Source organism: Pteropus medius, unplaced genomic scaffold (genome assembly GCF_902729225.1).
Source record: "Pteropus medius unplaced genomic scaffold, Ma_sr-lr_union100, whole genome shotgun sequence".
Lineage (NCBI taxonomy): Eukaryota > Metazoa > Chordata > Mammalia > Chiroptera > Pteropodidae > Pteropus > Pteropus medius.
In genome coordinates this window covers 28,971,097-28,993,737 of record NW_024354502.1, presented here as the reverse complement: position 1 = coordinate 28,993,737, position 22,641 = coordinate 28,971,097, and the positions used below count along the sequence as shown (strand labels likewise).

The following is a 22,641-nucleotide window of genomic DNA, read 5'->3' as shown; positions in this document are numbered from 1 at the left end:
TTTCTTCTCCCCATGTATTCCCTATTTATTTCCTTCTTGCACCTATGATAACCTGTTTATATTTTGTTTATTCTTCTGAGCGCTTTTTTAATTTTCTGTTCCTGATGGACTAATATATTTAGGACATATCTATCATGTTAACCACTGGTAAGACAAACATACAATCGGTCACGCAGTAAATGCTTATTTCATATTTTTAGACTGAATAAATAAATTTAACCTCAAGACTAGCAAACTCCAGAAGAGTATTATCAACATCCATTTTCTCTCTATACTATACTACTGAATATAAACTATTAAGCACATTGTCTGCAATATGAAATACTCATTTTCTTTAATAAACTTTAAATAAGCACATAAATATTTATTAAAAATATACTTACTCAAGTTATATTGCAAGAGATTATAATCAAGGACTACTACAAACACTTCCTAAGAGAAAATAGATTTGTTAAAAATAACACCTTACATTGCTTGAGGATTCATAATGCATGTAGTTCCTGGACAGTAACAATTATAGATGTCATCATATGTCAATCCCAGATTAATTCCAAGCAACTGCACCATAACAACTGAAAATGCCTCTAAAGTTATCATCTTCGGATACTTAATACAAAAACAAAAAAAGTTGCCTAAGTTAATTCTTCACTCCTTTGATCTTTTCAATAATTTGTTGGCATATTATCTAAATGCAAATACAAATTTAAGAAACTGGTACACCAAAGCTCATTATTTCTTAAATATATAGAAAAAAAATTAGATAAGTTTTGTTTTTTTGAGAAATAGTATCTTTAACCCAAATGACATTGACATGTTCAAAATACAATTAATGCTATTATATGCTTTTATTCCATATTACAGATTTAAATTCCAATAATTTAAAAAAATGTTTTGAGAAGAATAAGCATTGTTTCAGTAACTATACTACTTTCCAAGTAAACACTTAAAAAATACATAAATTCTTAAGAGTTGATTTGGCAGTTCTGACATCAGAAATAGTTTTAGGAGAGAAAGTCAAACTAGTTTTTTTTTTTTTTTTTTTTTTTTTTTTTTTGGGCAGATCTACAATGCCTCTCTCTGAAGCCTTCATTTATTAAAAAAAAAAAAAGATAAGTACTGATGTGAGCAAGACACAAACCCCTGACAACCAATAATTTTTTTACTCTCTGCATAGTTTTTCCTTTTCCATAATATCATGGAGTTGAAATCATGCAAAATTTAGCCTTTGAGACTGGCGTCTTTCACTAATCACTTAAGTTTCTCCATGTCATTAAGGGCTTGATAGCTCATTTTTTCAATCACTGAATAATAATCCTTTATGTGAATTTACCCAAGTTTGTTTATCCATTCACCTAATAAAGAATATTTTAGTTATTTCCAATTTTTGGCAATTATGAATAAAGCACCTCTAATCATTCATGTGCAGGTTTTTGTGTGGATATAAGTTTTCATCTCTTTTGGGTAAATGCCAAAGAGAATAATATCTAGATCATATGATAAGAGTATGTCGAGTTTTGTAAATAATTGCCAAACTGTTTTCTCTAGCAGCTGTACCATCTCACATTCCTATCAACAATGAATGAGAGTCCCTGCTGCTCTGCATCCTCACAGCATTTGATGTTATGTTTTGCACTTCCAGTACAATGCTGAATAGGAGTGGTGATCTACATTCTTGTCTTATTCCTGATCTTAGAGGGAAAGCATTTCAGTTCTTACCACTAGTGGTGATATTAACTATAGGTATTTTGTAGATGTTCTTTCTCAAGTTTAGGAAGTTCCCTTCTATTTGTAGTTTGCTATATTTCTTTAAAATCATAAATGGTGTTGGATATTGTCAAGTGCCACTTCTGAATGTATTGATGTGATCATATGATTTTTTTTTTTTAGTCTATTGATGAGATAGACTGCATTAATTGATTTCCAAGTACTGAAACAATCTTATGAATCTGAAATAAATTTCAGGTATAAGTATCAACAAAAAGGTATAAACTATTTTTTAAAATATCTAGCACTGAAATATATAAAATATGAAATAAGAGATCAAGGGATACATAAAAACAAATAATAATGAAAATACAATAGATCAAAACTTTTGGGAGGAGTTTGGAGAAACATAGTGGAGTGAGAGATGTTTCCATATCTCTCCCCTTGAAACAACAATAAGCTGATCATCTAAAACTCAACAAAAAACACACAAAATGCACACCAGCACATCTGAGCATGGAATCTGTGTATAAGAGCTATCACAGTTTAGAACCCCAGGTGTCCAGTGGTAGACAAGGAGAAATAAAGAAGCTGCCTCTCACAGCTGCCAGAGCTTCCTGTAGGAGGAAGGAGAGGAAAGAAGGTGTGGCAACTTCCCTGAACAGTGCTGCCTGAGAGTGCTGTGAGCTCCACGCGACCAGCCACAGGGCCGAGTCATCAGGGCAGAAAGCAGAGAAGCAAGACAGCAGAGAAATAACAGTTGATTTTTACCAGCTGTGATTGCAAAACTGAGGCTGAGCAGCAGCCGCCAACTGCCAACGCAGAGGGCCCCTCCCCCCATATCCTCCGAGATCAAACACCACGGAGCCCAGGGAAATCTGAGCGAACGCTACTGAAACTCTCACTAACACTGACAAGGACTGAGACTGAGAGTAGAGAGCGTGATTAAACATCTATAAGGGGAAAAAAAGACATTATTAAGGCTTTATATAAAGCAGGGATCCAAGAGGCTTAGACACCACCTACTGGAAACCAAAAGAAAAGTGCCTTCTTTGCAACAGGCTAAAGAGAGACCTTTATATAATAAATCTCCTTTCTGGAAAAACAGCAGAATACACTTACATTAATGCCCAGAAGGAGAAATAGTCCATTACACACCATGAACAACCAAGGTGACAAGGCATCTCAGAAAGAAAGAGAAATGACTTAAATGACAGAGAATTCAGGATGGTACTTCTGAAAAAATGTGGTGAGTTCAGAAATGAGTCATATCAACAATTTTAGGAATTGAAAAAACAACTAGATGAGCAGAGCAAGGAGATTGAAACCCTCAAAAAGAACAGAATAGGTCTTCTAGAGATCAAAAACACACTGCAAGAGTTGAAAAATGAAATAGCAAGCTTGGGAAATAGAGTCAACCAAATGGAGGAAAGGATCAGTGATATCGAAGACAGAAAGCTAGAAATAAATCAGAAGGAAGAAGAGAGAAACCGAAGAATGAAAAATAATGAAAGAGAAATACAAGAACGAGCTGATACCATCAGGAGAATAAACATAAGAATAATAGGCTTTATCAAAGATTAGAAAAAGGAACAGGGACTAGAAAGCATTTTCAGACAAATAGTTGATGAGAATTTCCCAAATCTAAGGAATAAACTGGAGCTTGGAATTCAAGAAATCAACAGAACACCCAATGATCTTAACCCAAAAAGGCCTTTACCAAGACACATTGTATTAACATTATCAAAAATCAATGACAAAGAGAATTCTCAGGGTAGCCAGGGAGAACAAGATGGTAACTTATAAAGGAAAACCCATTAGATTATCGTCGGAATTCTCAGCTCACACCTTACAAGCCAGAAAGGAGTGGAATTAAATATTCAAACTATTAAATGAAAGGAAATATCAGCCTAGAATAATGTATCCAGCTAAGCTCTCCTTTAGATATGAAAGAGAAATAAAGACCTTTTCAGACATAAAAAATTGGAGAATTCTTCACTATGAGACCTTCATTACAGAAAATACGAAAAGGGGTCAGCTCACCTAAAACAAAATGACAAAAAAAAAATTACATAATTAGGAGTAAGGCAACTATCAGGCAAACAGAATCAGAGTGCAACCCTTACTAAGAACAGGGTATTATAAGCTGAAACGATAAGAAGAGAATTGCTATAGCAAGATAGTAATGAACGTTCAGCATACATGGGAATAAATTGAGACAACAGTGATTGAAAAGCGAAGGATTCAAAGATTCAAATTCACAAAAGGGAATGGAGATAAGGCACGTGCAGAAGAAAACGGACAACTGTATACATATTCATAATGGTACCCACACACCAATGATTCAGAACTGAAGTATATAACATAAAACAAGAAGAACCAGAGGGAAACCAACAAAAGCCAACCTAAATAAATAAAACAGAAACACGAAAACAAGGAAACAATGGAAACACCAAGCTACAAGAAAGCGACAGATAACATGGCTGTAAGAAGACCTCAATAATCACCCTAAATGTAATTGGATTGAACTCAAGAATACAAAGGCACAGAGTTGCACAATGGATCAAAAAATAAAACCTAACCATATGCTGCCTCTAGGAGACACATCTCAGTTCCAAAGACAAATACAGACGCAAAATGAAAGGGTAGAAAATGATAATTCAAGCAAATGGCATTCAGAGAAAAGTGGGAGTAGTAGTGCTAATATCAGATGAAATAGACTTCAAAATAAAAAAGGTGAAGAAAGATACTGAGGGACACTTCATAATGATAAAGAGAATCATGTCCCAAAAAGACAAAACGCTTATTATTATCTATGTTCCCAATCAGGGAGCCCCAAAATATGTAAAGCAATTACTAACAGAACTAAAGAGAGAAACAGACCAAAACACTATCATGGTAGGAGACCTAAATACCCCACTGTCGGATATGGACAGATTATCCAAACAGAAAATCAATAAGGAAATAACATCTTTAAATGACACATTAGACCGACTGGACATAAATGACATTTACAGAGCCTTTCATCCCAAAACAACTGCCTATACATTCTTCTCTGGTGCACATGGAACATTCTCAAGGATCGACCACATACTGAGACACAGAGAGCCTCAACAAATATAAGAGGGTTGAAATCATACCAACCATATTCTCTGATCATAATGCTTTGAAACTAAAGATCAACTGCAAAAAGAAATCAGGAAGAACCACAAATACATGGAGATTAAACAACATATTACTGAAGAATAACTGAGTCAGAGAAGAAATAAAAAGAAAGATCAAGAATGATAATGATAGTACAACATATCAAAACTTTTGGGACACGGCAAAAATGGTCATTAAAGGAAAGTTCATGTCATTACAGCCATATCTCCCAAAACAAGATCGAGCCCGAATACACAACCTAATGCTTCATCTTAAAAAAATAGAAAAAGAGGAACAAATGAAGCCTAAAGTCAGCAGAAGGAAAGAAATAATCAAAATTAGAGCATAAATAAATGAAACTGAAAACAAAAAAATGGAAAAAATAAATGCAACAAAAGCTAGTTCTTTGAAATGAGCAAGAAAATTGACAAATCCCTGGCTAGACTCACAAAGGAAAAAAGAGAAAAGACACAAATAAAATCAGAAATGAAAGAGAACTTATGACAGATACCACAGAAATACAAAGGATCATATAAGAATATTATAAAAGATTACATGCCAACAAATTCAATATCCTAGAAGAAATGAGCAAGTTCTTAAAATATATAATCTTGAAATCATGAAAACCTGGAAAATCTAAACAGGCTGCTCAACAGCAAGGTAAATGAAACAATCATCAAAAACTCCCAAAAAATAAAAGTCCAGGACAAGATGGCTTTATTAGTAAATTCTACCAAATGTTCAAAGATGATTTAATACCTATACTTCTCAAACTCTTTCAAATTTTTGAAGAAGAGGTGCTACTTCCTAACTCATTTTATGAGGACAACATTACTCTAATACCAAAACCTGGTAAGGATAACCAAAAAAAAAAAAAAAAAAAAAAAAAAAAAAAATATCTCTGATGAATACAGATACAAAATACCTAAACAAAATACTAGCAAATCGAATATGACAATACATCACAAAGATTATACATCGCTATCAAATGGGGTTCACTCCAGGAGCACAAGGATGATTCAACATATGCAAATTGATCAATGTGATGCACTACATAAACAAAATAAGAGATAAAAATCATATGATCATATTGATAGAGGCAGAAAAAGCAAGTGGAAATATAAAGCATCCACTTAATAAAATAGGTATAGAACGAAAGTACCTCGACAATATAAAGCCCATATACAATAAACCCTCAATGAATATCATATCTAATGGTGAAAAACTGAAAGCCTTTTTCTAAGATAAACAATAAAATTTCAGAAAAAAAAATTCCTTTTGCAATTGTAACAAAAGAATAAAATACTTAGGAATAAACTTAACAAAGAATGTGAAGGATCTATATGCTGAAAAGTACAGGCATTATTAAAAGAAATTGAGGAAGACACATAGAGATGGAAAGATATTGCATGTAAATGGATAAGAAGAATCAACATAGTTAAAATGATCATATTACCTGAAGCAATATACAGATTTAATGCAATTCTCATCAACATCCCAATGATATGTTCTAAAGAAACAGAACAAAAAATCATCAGATTTGTATGGAATCACAAAAGCCCCCAAATAATCAAAGCAATCCTGAGGAAGAACAAGGCCAGAGATATCACACTGCCTGACTTCAAACTATACTACAAAGTGACAATAATCAAAAAAGTTTGTTTTTTGCAGATAAACAGACACACAGACCAATGGACAGAATTGAGAGCGCAGAAATAAACCCACACATATCTGGGCAAATAATTTTCAACAAAGGAGCCAAAAACATACAATGGAGAAAAAAAAGCCTCTTCAACAAATGGTGCTGGGGAAATTGAAAAGCCATATGCAAAACAATGAAACTAAATACACTAAAATTAACTAAAAATGGATCAAATACCTGATTATAAGACCTGAAACAATAAGTTGCATAAAAGACAACATAGGTACTAAATTCATAGACCATCGATTTAAGACAGGATTTTATGAATTTGACCTCAAAAACAAGAATAGTAAAAGCAAAAGTAAATAAATGAAACTATATCAAACTAAAAAGCTTTTGGACAGCAAAAGAAACCATCAACAAAATAAAGAGGCAACCAACTGAAAGGGAGATATGTGTGCAAACAACACCTCCTATAGGGGCCTAATATCCAAAATATACGAAAAACACATACAACTCAACAACAAAAAAACAATCCAATTAAAAAATGGGCAGAAGACCTGAACAGACATTTCTCTCAAGAAGACATGGACGGACCTTGAGATAATCATGCTAAGCAAAATAAGCCAGATCGAAAAAGTTGAAAACCACATGATATCACTTATACGTGGGATATAAAGCTAAAAGCAACAAACTAACAGGACAAACAGAGACTCATGGACATGGACAATAGACTAGTGGTTACTAGAGGATGTGGCGGAGGGGGAAGGTAGATGGGGTAAAAGGGGTCAAATATGTGGTGACAGAAAGAAATCTAACTATGAGAGGAGAACACACAATACAATATATATATGCCTTACTGTTAAATTGTATACCTGAAACTTACTGGATTTCATTAATCAATGTCACCAAAAATGAATAAATTAATTAAAAAAAGAATCATAGAATGTAGTTTCAAAATACAATTAATGTAATCAACTGCATAAATGATTAAACTTTTATTGATAAAAAAGACATGCAAATAGCCAACAGACATATGAAGAGATGCTCAACTTTACTAGCTTTTAGGGAAATGCAAATCAAAACCACAATGAGATACCATCTCACACGTGTTAGGATGGCTGTTATCAACAAGGCAAGTAATAACAAGTGATGGAGAGGTTGTGGGGAAAAAGGAACCCTCATACATTGCTGATGGGAATGCAAATTGGTACAGACACTGTGGAAAACAGTATGAAGGTTCTTAAAAGAATTGAGAATAGAATTACCATATGACCCAGAATTCCCAAAAATTTGAATACATGTATTCATAAAGATATATGCACCCTGATGTTTATTTCAGCATTATTGATGGTGGCCAAGACACGGAAACAACTGAAGTGTCTTTCAGTAGATGACTGGATAAAGATGATATGGTACAATTATACAATCAGCCATTAGAAAAGATCAAATACTGCCATGGACAACAACATAAATGGATCTTGAGATTATCATGCTAAGCAAAATAAGCCAGATAGAAAAAGTTGAGAACCATATGATTTCATGTTCATGTAGGATATAAAGCTGAATGCAACAAATAAACAAAACAACAAAACTCAGACACAGAAACAGTTTAGTGATTACCAGAGGACAAGGGAGTAGTGTGGAAGGTAGATAAGTGTAAAGGGTATAAGATATATGGTGACATAGGGATATTTGACTTTGGGTGGTCAACACACAACGCAATACACAGATTATGTATTATCAAATTGTATACTTCAAACCTATATAATTTTATTAACCAATGTCACCCCAATAAATTTAATTTAAAAAAATTGACATTGGTATCTCAAGGAGATGTCTGCACTTCCATGTTCATTGCAACATTATTCACAATAGCTAAGATATGAAAACAACCTAAGTGTCCACTGACAGATGAATAAAAAAATACATATGTAATACATACTGGAATTTCATTCACTCAAAAAAATAATGAAAATGACACAGATGCACTTGGATGGTACTGTGCTAAATGAAACAAGCCAGACAGAGAAAGACAAATACTGCATGATCTCCCTTATTTGTGGAATCTAAAAATGTCATACTCACTGTAGCAGAGAGTGGAATGGTGGTGGCTTGCCAGCGGGTAGAGGATTTGGAAAATGGGGTCATATTGCTCAAAGGCTACAAAGCTTCAGTTATGCAAGATGAAAAGCTCTGGAGATATGTTTCATACCAATGTAAAGAAACTTAACACAACTAAACTGTACACCTAAAAGTAATTGAATATTTTATGTGATATGTATTTTACCATTATAAAAATCTTTTAAAACCTGTGATATTTTAGTTTCAAAATCCATAAGAAAGCATTTTCTAAAATTCTGTCAAAACTGCATGGTAGATATACTATGTATACTTTTGTTTCTCAAAGTATATATTAACTTTCAAAATGTTGTATAAGTACTGAAAGATGGGAATAAAATGCATACCAGAGCAATCCCTGCAGCAAGCTTTGGATCACATGCCATTCCATGATATGTTGCTCCCACATAGTTAGGAGAGTTCCTATAACTAAATAATACATTTTTTCTTGTTGAGAAATGCATTTTAAATCATTAATGACTTATTGAGCTTTTAAGAATTAGATTCCTCACTAAAGCTTAGTTTTCTTTAAAATGTGAATAATACATATCCTGCCCAACACTTTCAATCATTTTGTATTTAGATCTAAAAAATTAATCAACACTGCTGTCACCACTGGACCTAAATAATTCTAAGATGTTAAAATCAGGATAGCTTACTGCCATGATATGCACATAGTGAACCCTTAAAGTGTGTAAGAGTGTTGGATTGGAGGGCAAGCAGAGAAAGAGACAGAATATGCAGTAGACTCACTAAGAAAAAGACACAAAGAGGATATACAAAGCGTCCTCACTCGTTTAAGCTCTTAGTGTTGCTCCCCAAACTTGACCTTAGATTCCACAGGAGACACCAAGAGATTTATAAATGTATTCCATAGTGCTTAAGACTTCAGAATTGTGTTTTTGGGTTTTTCCATCTAAAATAATCAAATTATTAAAACAAAAATCTATATAAAGACTCTTGAAAGATATGGTGCATATAATTAAATAGCTACACCTTGGTTATATAAAAATACCAAAAGGTAGCCACATTACTATTTTAATGTTTTGTATTAACCAGCTTCATATGTAATTATTGCATTGTTAACTTATTTATATTTTATTTAATATTAAAATGATGGTTTCAATTATTTACCTCTGAGAAAATCTTTAAAAACACAAGAGGCCAGAGGCCCCATGTTTATCCTAAGGCTTTCTTATTTCCCAGTTCATTACACTTCTATAGGTAAACAGTCCACTCTGAGAATAATGGCCTACCATGATTTTGTGTCTTACCTTATTATCTGATTTTTATATTTTGCACTCTTTTTTCTTGAGGTGTCTTATTATACATAATAAATTTTGTATGTAATTTTGATAGTCAACATCAAATAATTTGTTATGCCCTATATCAATACAAATATGATACTTACATTAATAAGAATGCCATATCATGGGACCTTTGAATCAAAAATCTTTCTTTCCATGACACAAATCTTTGTAATACTTCATTAGCATCCCCATTAGATGGAATCTTATTTTGATCTGACCAGAGCTCCAAAGATGTTAACTGAACAGTCAGTTTAAGCTGGGAAAACATCTGAAAACAGAAGATATACAATATACAGTTTAGGTAATCATAAACATAACATTACTTTTCTTACTTAATGCTAATATATTCAATTTACTGTTAATTGGATATAAATCCATTGGTGGGTGAAACTGCTTGGCAGGGATATACATTTTATAACAATGTAAATGCTATTTATGCAAATAATGTTATGGCATTAACAGAGTGTTTCTTATTTAAATATAAAACATAAATACTTACAGTGTTGATAAGACCGAAGATATAAACAACTTTCTCAGCTGCAACTGCCACTTCAGAGCCCATATAATCATACTAAAAGACAAAGTTGGTTTCTTAATCACTAGTGAAAATCACTAAACTACCATATTTTAAATGCACATAAAATGTTACAATAATGTAGTGCTCAACTGAAAGGACATAAGCAGAATTAAAATTTATCAAATGCTTAATAATTTGTAGACATAAAGTAAACCTAGGGCCTTCATGTATTAATCAATAGTATTAAAGTGATATGGTTGTGATTACCTTTCTCTTTACACATATAAAAATTAAGGGTGAAAAGTTAAGGTTCCAAGATCACACAATGCTAAGGGTGAGAACAAGGACTCAAATCTCTAACTAAACACTAAGTCTTTTGGTTTAAATACAGAGCTCTGAGTAATAGTAGTGAACAATATCAAGAATATTTTCTCATTTAAAAGAACAAAAGTCATAAGATTTTCTCTGAAACATTTCAAATTGTATGTATATTTCCAGAAAACATAAAAAGTGGCAGCTGGGATCTTTAATAATCTCCAGCAAGTTTGCATAAGACTACTGGCAGAAAATAAAATGAAATGGATAGAGTTCTCTGATATAGAAAAAAAAGAGATGCTATCCTACTAGCTCTTTAAAGACTGCTTGCACTTTGCAATTTCTCTATACGTAACTTTTCCCGAAAAACCTTATTTTCTGTTTACAAAATACAGCATGTGTGGTATGAATGAAAGTGACCCTTTGCAAGGCCAAACATATGAAAAGCAAGAGAAAGAAATTAAAATATAATTATTGAAATGAATTTGCATATGTCAATAATCACAAATTATCAATAGCCCAAACACTAGGGCTATTGATAATTGTATAACAACCCAGTTTATACAGATTAAAATTCTTTTTAAAACCCTAACTTAAAAGGACATTGAAATATGAATTGAAGCATGAAAATATATACCAGGAAAATTGGAGACAAAATGCATATTTTATATTATATGACAGTTATATTAATTAGTATAATAGTTACATTAATATGAAAAAAAGCTTAAGGCAAAAAATGGATATAATATGGACATATTATAATATATATATTTATATATTTTTTCATATAATAATATTATATATTATATATATAATATATAATATATTATATATATAATATATAATATGGACATATAATAATGGACATAACTGAATATCAACAAAATATTCATCAGAAAGATGGAAGCATTCTAAACCTGATTATATCTAATAGCATAGGAACACAATATAAAAAACAAACTTTAACAGAATTATAAATAGAAATTAACATCATAGTAAGGAATTTTTACATAGTTCTCTGAATCATTAAAAGATCAAGGCTGACTTCTGGTCATGATGGCAGGATAAGTAAATGCTGTGCTCACATCCTCCAATGACCACATCAAAACTATAACTAACTTACAGAACAACCATCATTGAGAACCACCTGAACATAAGCTTAATAGAAATCCTGTAACTAAGGATATAAAGAAGAAGCCACACGAGACTTGTAGGAGGGGTGGAGATGCTGAACGGGCAGGTCCCACATGCACAGTGTGGTGGTTAAGAAGTGAGAGAAATATCTCTGTTGTGGAGGTCCCCTCTGAGGAGCTAGGGCTTCCAGCCTCACACCAGGCATCCAGTAGGTGTTGTGGTCGAGTGAGATGAATAGCTGCTTGAGACCTAGGAGATGCAGGTCATAAAGGGACTGCCCGCAAACTTGTTCACTCACAAATTCACCCCCTCTGAACTCTAGCAGTGGGATAGAAATTTATCTCCTCCTCATAAGCACCAGGGACTTATGAGGAGGGGATAAATTGACTAACTTTCGGTGAGAGCTGGAGGGGCAGGGGAAAGGGAAGCTCTCTCAAGACGGAAGTGTTGGCAGACACCATTGTTCTTTTGTTGAGCTCTCCCTGCACCCAGTCAGCAGGTACATGTGGATGCCACATCTGAGCTCCCCATTAAATGGGATAACACCCTTCAACCAACCCTGGTGATTCCTTGAGACTCCACCCCACCCAAATCATACACGCAGGCAGAATCTGTCCAGGTAGCTTTTTCACATAAGTGATTTTCCTCAACTGATGCTGTGGACTTTCCTAAAATCTCTCAAAGGTCCACAAACCCAAAACAAGCAGCAGCTGAACTCAATGTGCCCGTACCTGTTGCTAAGCAGCCCCATGTCCAATAATAGTGGCAGCCAGCCTTGATTTGCAGCCTAGCCACTCCCAGGTGCCTCCAAGCCCAGCACAAGAGGTACCAACTTCAGACCACTTTGTACATCTTACCAGGTGGCTCAGAGCTTGACACAGGCAATGACTGAAATGGCCTGCACTAGAGGCCCTCCCAAGAGGCCCCAAAATCAACACACCTGGTCATCAGCTTCAGACCATACCAGAGCACCACTCAACCAGTTCCACAAATGATGCACTAAAAGGGCAGACACCAGAACCCTGTCAAAGCAATTCCTGCCCTACGGGTTTAGCCCCTGCACCACAGCTCATCTGCTATAGTCCCAGCCACTGCTCACAGCCAGTCAGCCTGAGAGTCAATTTCACCCACTGGCATACCAACAGCAATCAAGAATGAACTACAACAGGAAGGCACACACAACCCACACAAGAAAAACAGGATTAGGTAAACAGGGAGCAATGGGCTCAGGTAAACAGGGAGGCTACATCACTGGGACCCACAGGACATCTACCACATAAGGCCACTCTGCCAAGACCAGGAGACTGACCTGAAACACAGAAACAAATACAGGGAGTCAGCCAATATAAGAAGACAAAGAAACATATCCCAAATAAAAGATAGGAAAAAACTCCAGAAAAAGAACTAAAAAATGGAGGCAAGCAATCTACCAGATGCAGAATTCAAAACACAGATTGTAAGCATGTTCAATGAACTTAGGGGAACAATAGATGAACTCAGTGACACCTTCAAAAAAGATATAAGGGACACAAAAATGGAGATAGAAAATATAAAAAAGAACCAGTCATAAATGAAGAATAACTGAAATGAAAAATACATTAGAGAAAATCAACAATGGATTACATGAAGCAGAGAATCAAATCAGTGATCTGGAAGATAAGGTAGCAGAAAATACCCAATTAGAACAGCAACAACAACAAAATCCCCCCCAAAATGAGAATGGTTAAAGGGACCTCTAGGACAGCATCAAGCATACCAATATTTACATCATAAGGGTATCGAAAAGAGAAGAGAGAAGGAGCAAAGGATTGAAAAGCTTTTGAAGAAATCATGGAAAACTTTTGTAATTCAGCAGAGGAAATAGACATACAAGTCCAGGAAACACAGAGGGTCCCAAACAAGATGAATCCAAGGAAGATCACACCAAGACACATCATAATTAAAATGCCAAAGTTTAAAGGCAAAGAGAGAATCTTAAAAGCAGTAAAAGAAAAGTAGTTGCCTACAAGAGAGATCCCATATGACTGTTGGCTGATTTCTCAACAGAAGACTTACAAGGCAGAATTTCAGGCATGCAATATTCAGCAAAGAAAAGTAAAGACCTATAACGAAGTTTGCTCTACCCAAAAAAGCTATCATTAGAATCAAGAAAGAGATAAAAAATTTCTCAAACAAGAAAAAACTAAGGGAGTTCATTACCACTACACCAATATTACAAGGAATGTTAAAGAGACTTCTTTAAGAAAAAATCAAAAATATGAATAAGAAAATATAGGAAAAGGAAACTTCTCACTGACAAAAGCAATTTCTTAGAAAAACAGTAGTTCAACCAATGATAAAGCTAGAACAAAAGTTAAAAGGCAAAAGTAGGTAGATCATGTATAATTACAACAATACATTAGGGGATACACACAAACACACATGCACAAAAGAAGTAAAAAAAAATGATACAGCCAAAAATGTGGAAGAGGCGAGTAAAATTCGTAGTGACTTTAGGATCTGTTCAAACTTAAGCAACTGTCAACACAGACTCCTAAAAATATAGCTTGCTATAAGAAAGCACTAGGTAACCACAAACTAAAAATCGACAAGAGATATACAAAACATAAAGAGAAAGGAATTCAAATACATTATTGTCATCAACATACAAGAGAGGAAAAGAATAAGAAAGAGAGAACTATAAAACAATCAGAAAACAATTAATAAAATAGCAATAACTACATACCTCTCAATAATTGTTTTAAATATAAATGGACTAAATGGTCCAATCAAAAGAAATACTGTGACTGAGTGGGGAAAAAAATAAGACCCATATATATGCTGCCTATAAGACACCCATTTCAGATTGAAAGATACACACACTGAAAGTAAAGGAATAGAAAAAGATATTTCATGAAAATGGAAATGAAAAAAGAAAGCTTGGGTATATTTTCATCAGGTAAAACAGACTTTAAAAAAAAGGGGCTGCAACAACAGACAATGAAGGACATTTAATAATGATAAAGGGATCAATCCAATTAGAGGGCATAAATCTTATAAATATTTACATAAACAATGTAGGAGCACCTAAATATATAAAGCAAAAAAACAAACAAAAAACAAAACAAAAAAACAAAAAAAACACATGAAAAGAAATACTGACAGTAATACAGTCATAACAGGAGATTCTTTCCAACTGACTGACATCAATGGATAAATAGTCTAGAAGGAAAATCAACAAGAAGAGTGCCTTTAAATGACACATTAGACCAGATAAAATAATTGATATTATTAGAACATTTCACACAAAAGCAACAGAGTATACATTTTTCTCAAGTGCACATGGAACATGACCCAGGACAGACCGTATATTAGGCCAAATATAAGTCTAAAGGATTAAAATCACATTAAGTGTCTTCTCTGATCACAATGGTATGAAAGTAGAAATCAATTAATGAAAGCAGTAAATAATAAATGGGCTAACAATGAGATCAAGGGGAAAAAATCAAACAATACCTTGAGACAGATAAGAAGGGAAATAAAATGACACAAAACCTATGGGACACAGTCAAAAGAGTCCAAAGAGAAAAATTTATAGCAATATAGGCCTATCTCAAGAAACAAGAAAAATCTCAAATAAACAATCTAATCTTACACCTAAAGGAACTAGAAAGAGAACAACTAAGTCCAAAGTGAGTAGAAAGAAGAAAATAATAAAGATTACAGCAAAAAATAAAGTACAGACTAAAAAAAAAAAAATTGGAAAGATAAATGAAATCAAGAGATGGTTCTTTGAAAACATAAACAAAATTGATAGACCTTTAACCAGACTCATCAAAAAAAAAAAAAAAGGGCACAAATAAATAAAATCAGAAATGAGAGAGAAGTGATTACTGACACCACAGAAATACAAAAAATTATAAGGAAATACTATAAGCAATTATATGCCAACAAATTGGAAAACCGAATGAAATAGATAAATTTCTAGAAACACAATCTTTCAAGGCTGAATCAAGAAGGAACAGAAAATCTGAACAGACAGACCAACACTAATAAAAACAAATCAGTAGTCAAAAAACTATCAACGGACAAAAGCCCTGGGCCAGATAACTTCATAGGTGAATTTCTCAAACACTCAAAAAATAATTAATAACTGTCCTTCTCACACTAGTCCAAAACACTGAACAGGAGAGAAGGCTCCCAAACTCATTTTACAAGGCCAGCATTATCCCGATATCAAAACTAAAGATATTACAAAAAAATTAAATTACAGGTCAACATCTCTGATAATCATAAATACAAAAATCCTCAACAAAATTTTAACAAAACGAATTCAGCAATTCATTAGAAATATTATACACAACGATTAAGTGGGATATTTTTCTCAGGATACAAGGTTGGTTCGATATCCGCAAACCAATTTAGGCGATACACAACATAAACAAAATGAAGGGTAAAAATTATATGAGTATATCAATAGATGAAAAAACATTTGACAAAACTCAACATCTATTTATGATAAAAACTCAAAAAAGTGGGAATAGAGGAACATCCATCAACATAATAAAGGCCACATATGACGAAATCACAGCTAACATCATAGTGGTGAAAAGCTAAAAGATTATTCTTTAAGATCAAGAACAAGACAAGAATGTTCACTTTCACCACTTTTATTCAACAAAGTAGTGGAATTTCTAGCCACAGCATTCAGACAAGAAAGAGAAATAAAAGGCATCCAAATTGGAAAAAAAGAAGTACAATGTCATTATTTGCAGATAACACGATATTATATAGAGAGAATCCTAAAGAATCCACCAAAAAACTATTAAACTAAATGGTCCAAACTAAATGAATTCAGTAAATTAGCAAGACACAGATTTAATATTCAGAAATTACTAGCATTTTTATACAGCAATAACAAACGGAAAAAGAAGAAAACAATCTCATTTACTATTACATCAGGAAAATGAAACATCTAGGAATAAATTTAACCAAAATATCTAAAAATAGATATTTTTACCTATAATCAATAAACTATAAAATATTAAAGAAATAAATTTAAAAAGATACAAAATAAATAGAAGGATATGCCATGCACATGGATAGGAAGAAAGAATATTATTAAAATGTCCACACTGCCCAAGGCAATCTAATGATTCAATGCAATCCTCACCAAAATACCAATAGCACTTTTCAAAGAATTAGAAGCCTAAAATGTATAGGGATCCACAAAAGACCCTAAATACCCACAGCAATCTTGAGAAAGAACAAAGTTGGAGGTATCATATTACCTGATATCAAACTAGTAGTATTTAATCTACATCCATAAATATCAGCAATTTTGATGAACTTAAGTATACTAAACTTTCTAGTGAAACGGCAGAGATTAGCTGATAGGGTAAAGAAAAAAGTACCTATCAATATGCTGTCAATAGAGTCAGACATTAAAATTTAAGACAGTTAAGTTGAACACAAAAAGAGGAGAAATATTAATCATAGGATATTATTAAAAAAAAACTCCTTGAAGATTTTATTTTCATGATGACGTTTGCATAGAAAACATCTATTATTGGAATGGGAAGAGAGATACAGTTAAGTGGAGAGAAGTTAGTAGCTGTCTAGACTTAGTTTTAGCAACCTCATGGAAGTGGCTGTGGTAGAGCATAATTTCAGTGCTCTTGATTCGGAGCCAAATAGTATTTTTCCCCATGTAACAACAACAATGAAAATCTAAATGTCCCTAAAAGAGCATTAGCTAGTAAAATAGTTGAAATTATATTAAATATATTAATTGGACATTATGTAAACATTAAAATTCATGTAAAATAGCATATTTTATTAATGTGAGACAGAACAAAATAGCATACAAAATAGCATATATAAAACAAAGATATGTGAATATTAACATGTATGCTTGTATATATTAAAGACAGAAAATGTGTGCATATAATGCATCTCCTGGAAAATAAAATTATATGTATTTTTTCTTTATTATTTTGTCCTACTCTTTCCTGTTATTGTTGTTATTAAAAATTATTTAAAGATCTAAATATTTCCTTTCATGCACAAAACATGGATCATTATGGCAGTCATTGAGAGATTTTATGGAAAAATATCAGTGATAATGGACAAATCAGATTTTTTAACTTCCTGCCCACATAGCTTTGCTAAATATTTCCATATCTAAATGAATATTCTTATGAACAATTCTTCCCATTATTAAAATATAGGATGTCCACCAGGGAACCCATGTGATTATAAAGCATAAAATATTTTTATAAAAGATAATATTTAATAACAAGGATCACTAATTGAGTAATAAATGAAATAGCTTGTTTTAAAATGGAAATCAACTTAAGGAAGAGAATTTCACCAAAATCTGAGGTGGATTCAGAAATATCTGCAACTAGTTATAATCCTATAGATTATAGTGTAGTAGAAGCCTTCCCTACATACAAAGTTATACATTGTTACTAGAATTCCATACTGATTTAGAGATCAATACCATAAACTCTGGTCCCCCTATTACAGTATAGAGGCAATTGACATTTCCTTATGTCCTGCTATATGGAGATACATATTTTGAACAGAATAAAATATATCTATATTACAAAAAAGAAAATTTAGTTTTCTTATTCCCTTTGAATTTAAATGCAAAACAAAGATATTATGAAATATATCAATAATGCATACCAAGGCTTTATCCATAATAATTTGTATTTTCAGAGTTCTTTTCAATTGCACAACATCTGAATTTTCCTGTGAAACAGAGGACATGAATTAAATACATTTAAAAATTTTTTAATATTGTTTGTGATTATCATATACATTACATATGTATATAAGGAGAAAGTATAGATACACAAATTAATAGATATGGATAGATGATAGACAGATAGATAGATAGATAGATAGATAGATAGATAGATAGATAGATAGACAGATAGATAGATAGATAGATGATAGACAGACACAGACATACAGAGAGGCATATAGATTCATAAAGATATATAATAATATGAAAATAAGAGGGTAGATGCCGACTAAGTAAATAAGCCGGTGAGAACCCAAATAAATATTTTAGGATCAAATCAAAAGCTTGTACTTTATATTCTTGATAATTAGAATCCTCGAAAAAAGTGACTGAATTGAGAGAGAACTCATAATTCCTCTCAAAACCTTTCTCTAAGATCCTTCCCCAACATTCAATCTAAACTCTTATCGACTTTGCCCCAAACATTGCTTCTATTTTCTCATTATTTTTATACCTTTAATTATTTATACTCAATTAAGTGCATCCATTTGGAGCATATGGTTATATGAATTGGTATTTATGGTAGACCCATGGAACCATTTGCATAAGTAAGACAAAGAATGTTTCTATCACCCTCTTCTAAGTCAATAGCCCACATGGATCAAGGCAACCAATGAGCTGCTTTTATTCAACATAGGTTGTAATAATTGATTCTAGAATTTCATACAACTGGAATCAGATGACATTTCTACCTGGCTTCTTTCACTTGGCATTCATCTGTGTTGTTGTGATTATTAGTAATTCACTAGTTTTTATTGCTAAGCAGCGTACTATTGTAGAAATACATCACAATTGTTTATACATTTATCTGTTGATCATTTGGCTTATTTAGACATTTTAAATTATAATTAAAGCTGCTATAAATATGTACAGGTCTTTGTGCAGTTATAGTCTTTCATTTTTCCCGGTAAATACTTAGAAATGGAATGCCTTAGGCATATAGTAATTATGCATGTGTAAAGTAGTACAAAAGTACCAGGCTATTTTTTGAAGTAGTTTGATTATTCAGCATTTTCACCAAGATTTAATGAGTGCCCATTGCTCTACATTCTTGGGTATATTTGGTATTGTCAGTCTTTTTCATTGTACCCATTCTTGTTAGCCTGTATTGATATGTCACTGAGATTTTTATTTATTTATTTATACTATTATTTTTTTATTATTATTAGGCGAGGCAACCTTTGGTTGACCTCACAGATTGCAAGGACCTTGTCAACTTACAATCCCTTATATTTTTATTTTTATTTTTTACGCCTACAGCACCTGGTCTTCCTAGGTGGTCTCCCATCCAAGTACTAACCAGGCCCGACCTTGCTTAGCTTCTGAGATTAGACGAGATCGGGTACGTTCAGAGTAGCATGACCATAGACTCACTGAGATTTTAATGTACAGTTCTGTGAATAATGACGTTGAACATCTTTTCACATGCTATGGATCATTAATTTCAATTCTCCTAAGTTTCCTACTAGAAATTTTATGTTTAGCTTTGGCATTGAAGTCTAGGCTCTAGTTTACTTTTTAAATAAGGGCTGAGACTCATTTTATTCCATATAGATATCCAGTTACCTAGCATCATTTGTTGAAGAAATCATTCTTTAACCTTCCAAACTCTGTAGCACCTTTGTGGAAAATCAATTAGCCAATAACATGTGAGTCTACTTCTGATCTATTCTGTTGCATTGTTCTGTATGTCTATATTTACACCAATAGTAAAATATGTATTTCCATAGTGGTATACAGTTATATGAATTGTAGAGGTTATAGCAGGTGTCAACAAACTATGGTCCACGATATGGCCGCCTGTTTTGTAAAAAATATTTTATTGGAACACAGCCACACCCATTTATTTATATATTGTCTATGCTACCTTTATGCTACAAAGGCTGAGTGAAGTAGCTGCAACAAACCATATGCCCCACAAGCCTAAAATATTTACTATCTGGTCCTTTAAGAGAAAAATACTTTAAGTTCTCTATCTTGTTCTTTTTAAAGCTATTTGAATATTCTAAGATATTTGAATCTTCTTATGAATTTGAGAACCAATTCTACAAAATGTTTTCTGGAATTTCTGGAACATTGAATCTATGTCAATTTAGGGAGATGAACATCTTAACCATGTGAATTTCTTTGTTTTCTGTGGCTCTTCTTAGTCCTAATAGCTTTGGTGGAAATTTTCTATTACAGAGTTAGGTGATTAAAACCACAGGGCTAATTTTACTTTTAAAAATGTGTGCCCTTTATTACTATTCTTACTCCTATTGCACTACCTAAAATATTTAGCAAAATGTTGACTCTAGTGAGGGTAGGGAGCCTTGCATTATTCCTAAACATAAGGGCTGTTTTAGTCATTTCAGTCTATAACAGATATACCATAGACTAGGCAGCTCAAACTTCTAGTCTATTTCTCACAGTTCTGGAGGCTGGGAAGTTCAAGATCAAGAAACTACAAATGTGTCTGGTGAGAGCACTCTTCCCAGTTCAAAGATGGGCATCTTTTCTTTGTATGCTCACATGACAGAGCAGAGAGATCCCATGTCTCTTCATTTTTTTTTTTTAATAAGAGCACTAATCCCATCACGAGAATCACATCCTCATGCCCTAATCTAAATGTATTACATTCCACAGACCTAACCTCCTAATTTCATCGTATTGAGAGTTAGGGTTTCAACATACGAATTTTGAGAGGACACAAGTATGCATGCAGTCCATAATAGGGGCAAAAATTCAGTCATTACCATTCATTAGGTTAGCTGTAGATACTAGTAGGTGTTCTTTTTTCATTACGAAGTTTTCTATTCCTAGTTTTTTGTTTTTGTTTTTGTTTTTGTTTTTTATCGTGAATGGGTACTGAATTTGGCTCAGTGATATTTCTGGAACTATTGACATTAACCTGTGGTTTTCTACATAAATCTGTTAAATTGTTTGATTCAATCCCTACTTTGTGGTACTGAATTAAGTAATATTACTTCAGTGTATTACAGATGCTCTAAACTCAGAATTTCTGAGAGTAGGAATGCTTCTATACTATAATAGCAAATTGACTTGGTAAAAATTGTTAGGATATGGTATATCCCCTAGGAAAGCCATACTTTGTATTGCCTAGATAGACATTCTTGACTGTCTTGTAAGCACTTCATTTTGGCAAAGGCTAAAGCAAGTTTGAGTTCTTCTACCTTTGTGGATGATGTTCCTTGAGGCTAGGATGCTTATTTATTTATAAAGTCCAATATGTTCAATTTTTATTTATGAAGTCCAACATATTAACATTATACCTTAGTGTTGCCAGTTTTCACCAGGGTTTCTTGGGAAATTTTTCAATTTAGGCCTCATTTACAAAAAATTTTATTCCTAATGACTTGGAATATTTTTTTATTAAGTTTATTGGGATAACATTGGTTAATACAATTGTATAATTTTCAGGTGTATATTATCATTTGACATCTGTATATTCTATTGTGTGTTTACCACCCAAAGTCCAGTTTCCTTCAGCTACCATATTTTTGATCCCCTTTACCCACTTCATCCTTCCCCTACACCCCTATATTTGACCCCCTTTTTGCCATCTACCTCCCCTCTCCTCCCCCAACCCCTATCCTCTGGTAACCACTAGTCCATTGTCCATGTCCATGAGTCTCTGTTTGCTTGTCCTGTTTATTTGTTGCTTTTAGGTTTATATCCCACATATAAGTGATATCATGTGATTTTCAACTTTTTCTGTCTAGATTATTTCGCTTAGCATGATTATCTCGAGTTCCATCCATGTTGTTGCAAATGGCAGTATTTCATCTCTTCTTATGGCTATGTAATATTCCATTGTATACATATACCACAGCTTCTTTAGCCAATCTTCTATTGTAGGACATTTCAGTTGCTTCCATATCCTGGCCATTGTGAATAATGCTGCGATGAACATTGGTGTGCAAATATATTTTCAGATATGGATTTTCAAGTCTTTGGGGTA

The 22,641-nt window shown here is 33.1% G+C and overlaps 1 protein-coding gene and 1 pseudogene across 1 annotated transcript in view; both read right to left on the bottom strand.

Annotated features, from left to right (window-relative positions):
- ADAM18 (ADAM metallopeptidase domain 18) overlaps positions 1–22,641 on the bottom strand; it is an 80,374-nt gene that overhangs the window by 32,454 nt on the left and 25,279 nt on the right. Inside the window, exons 7-11 of the mRNA XM_039853766.1 lie at positions 18,560–18,625; positions 10,421–10,492; positions 10,023–10,189; positions 8,959–9,040; positions 470–606 (exon numbers count right to left, since the gene is read on the bottom strand). Coding sequence (XP_039709700.1) covers positions 470–606; positions 8,959–9,040; positions 10,023–10,189; positions 10,421–10,492; positions 18,560–18,625 — 524 coding nt within the window. The remainder of the gene's footprint in view (positions 1–469; positions 607–8,958; positions 9,041–10,022; positions 10,190–10,420; positions 10,493–18,559; positions 18,626–22,641) is intronic.
- On the bottom strand, positions 19,932–20,050 carry LOC120595739 (uncharacterized; annotated as a pseudogene).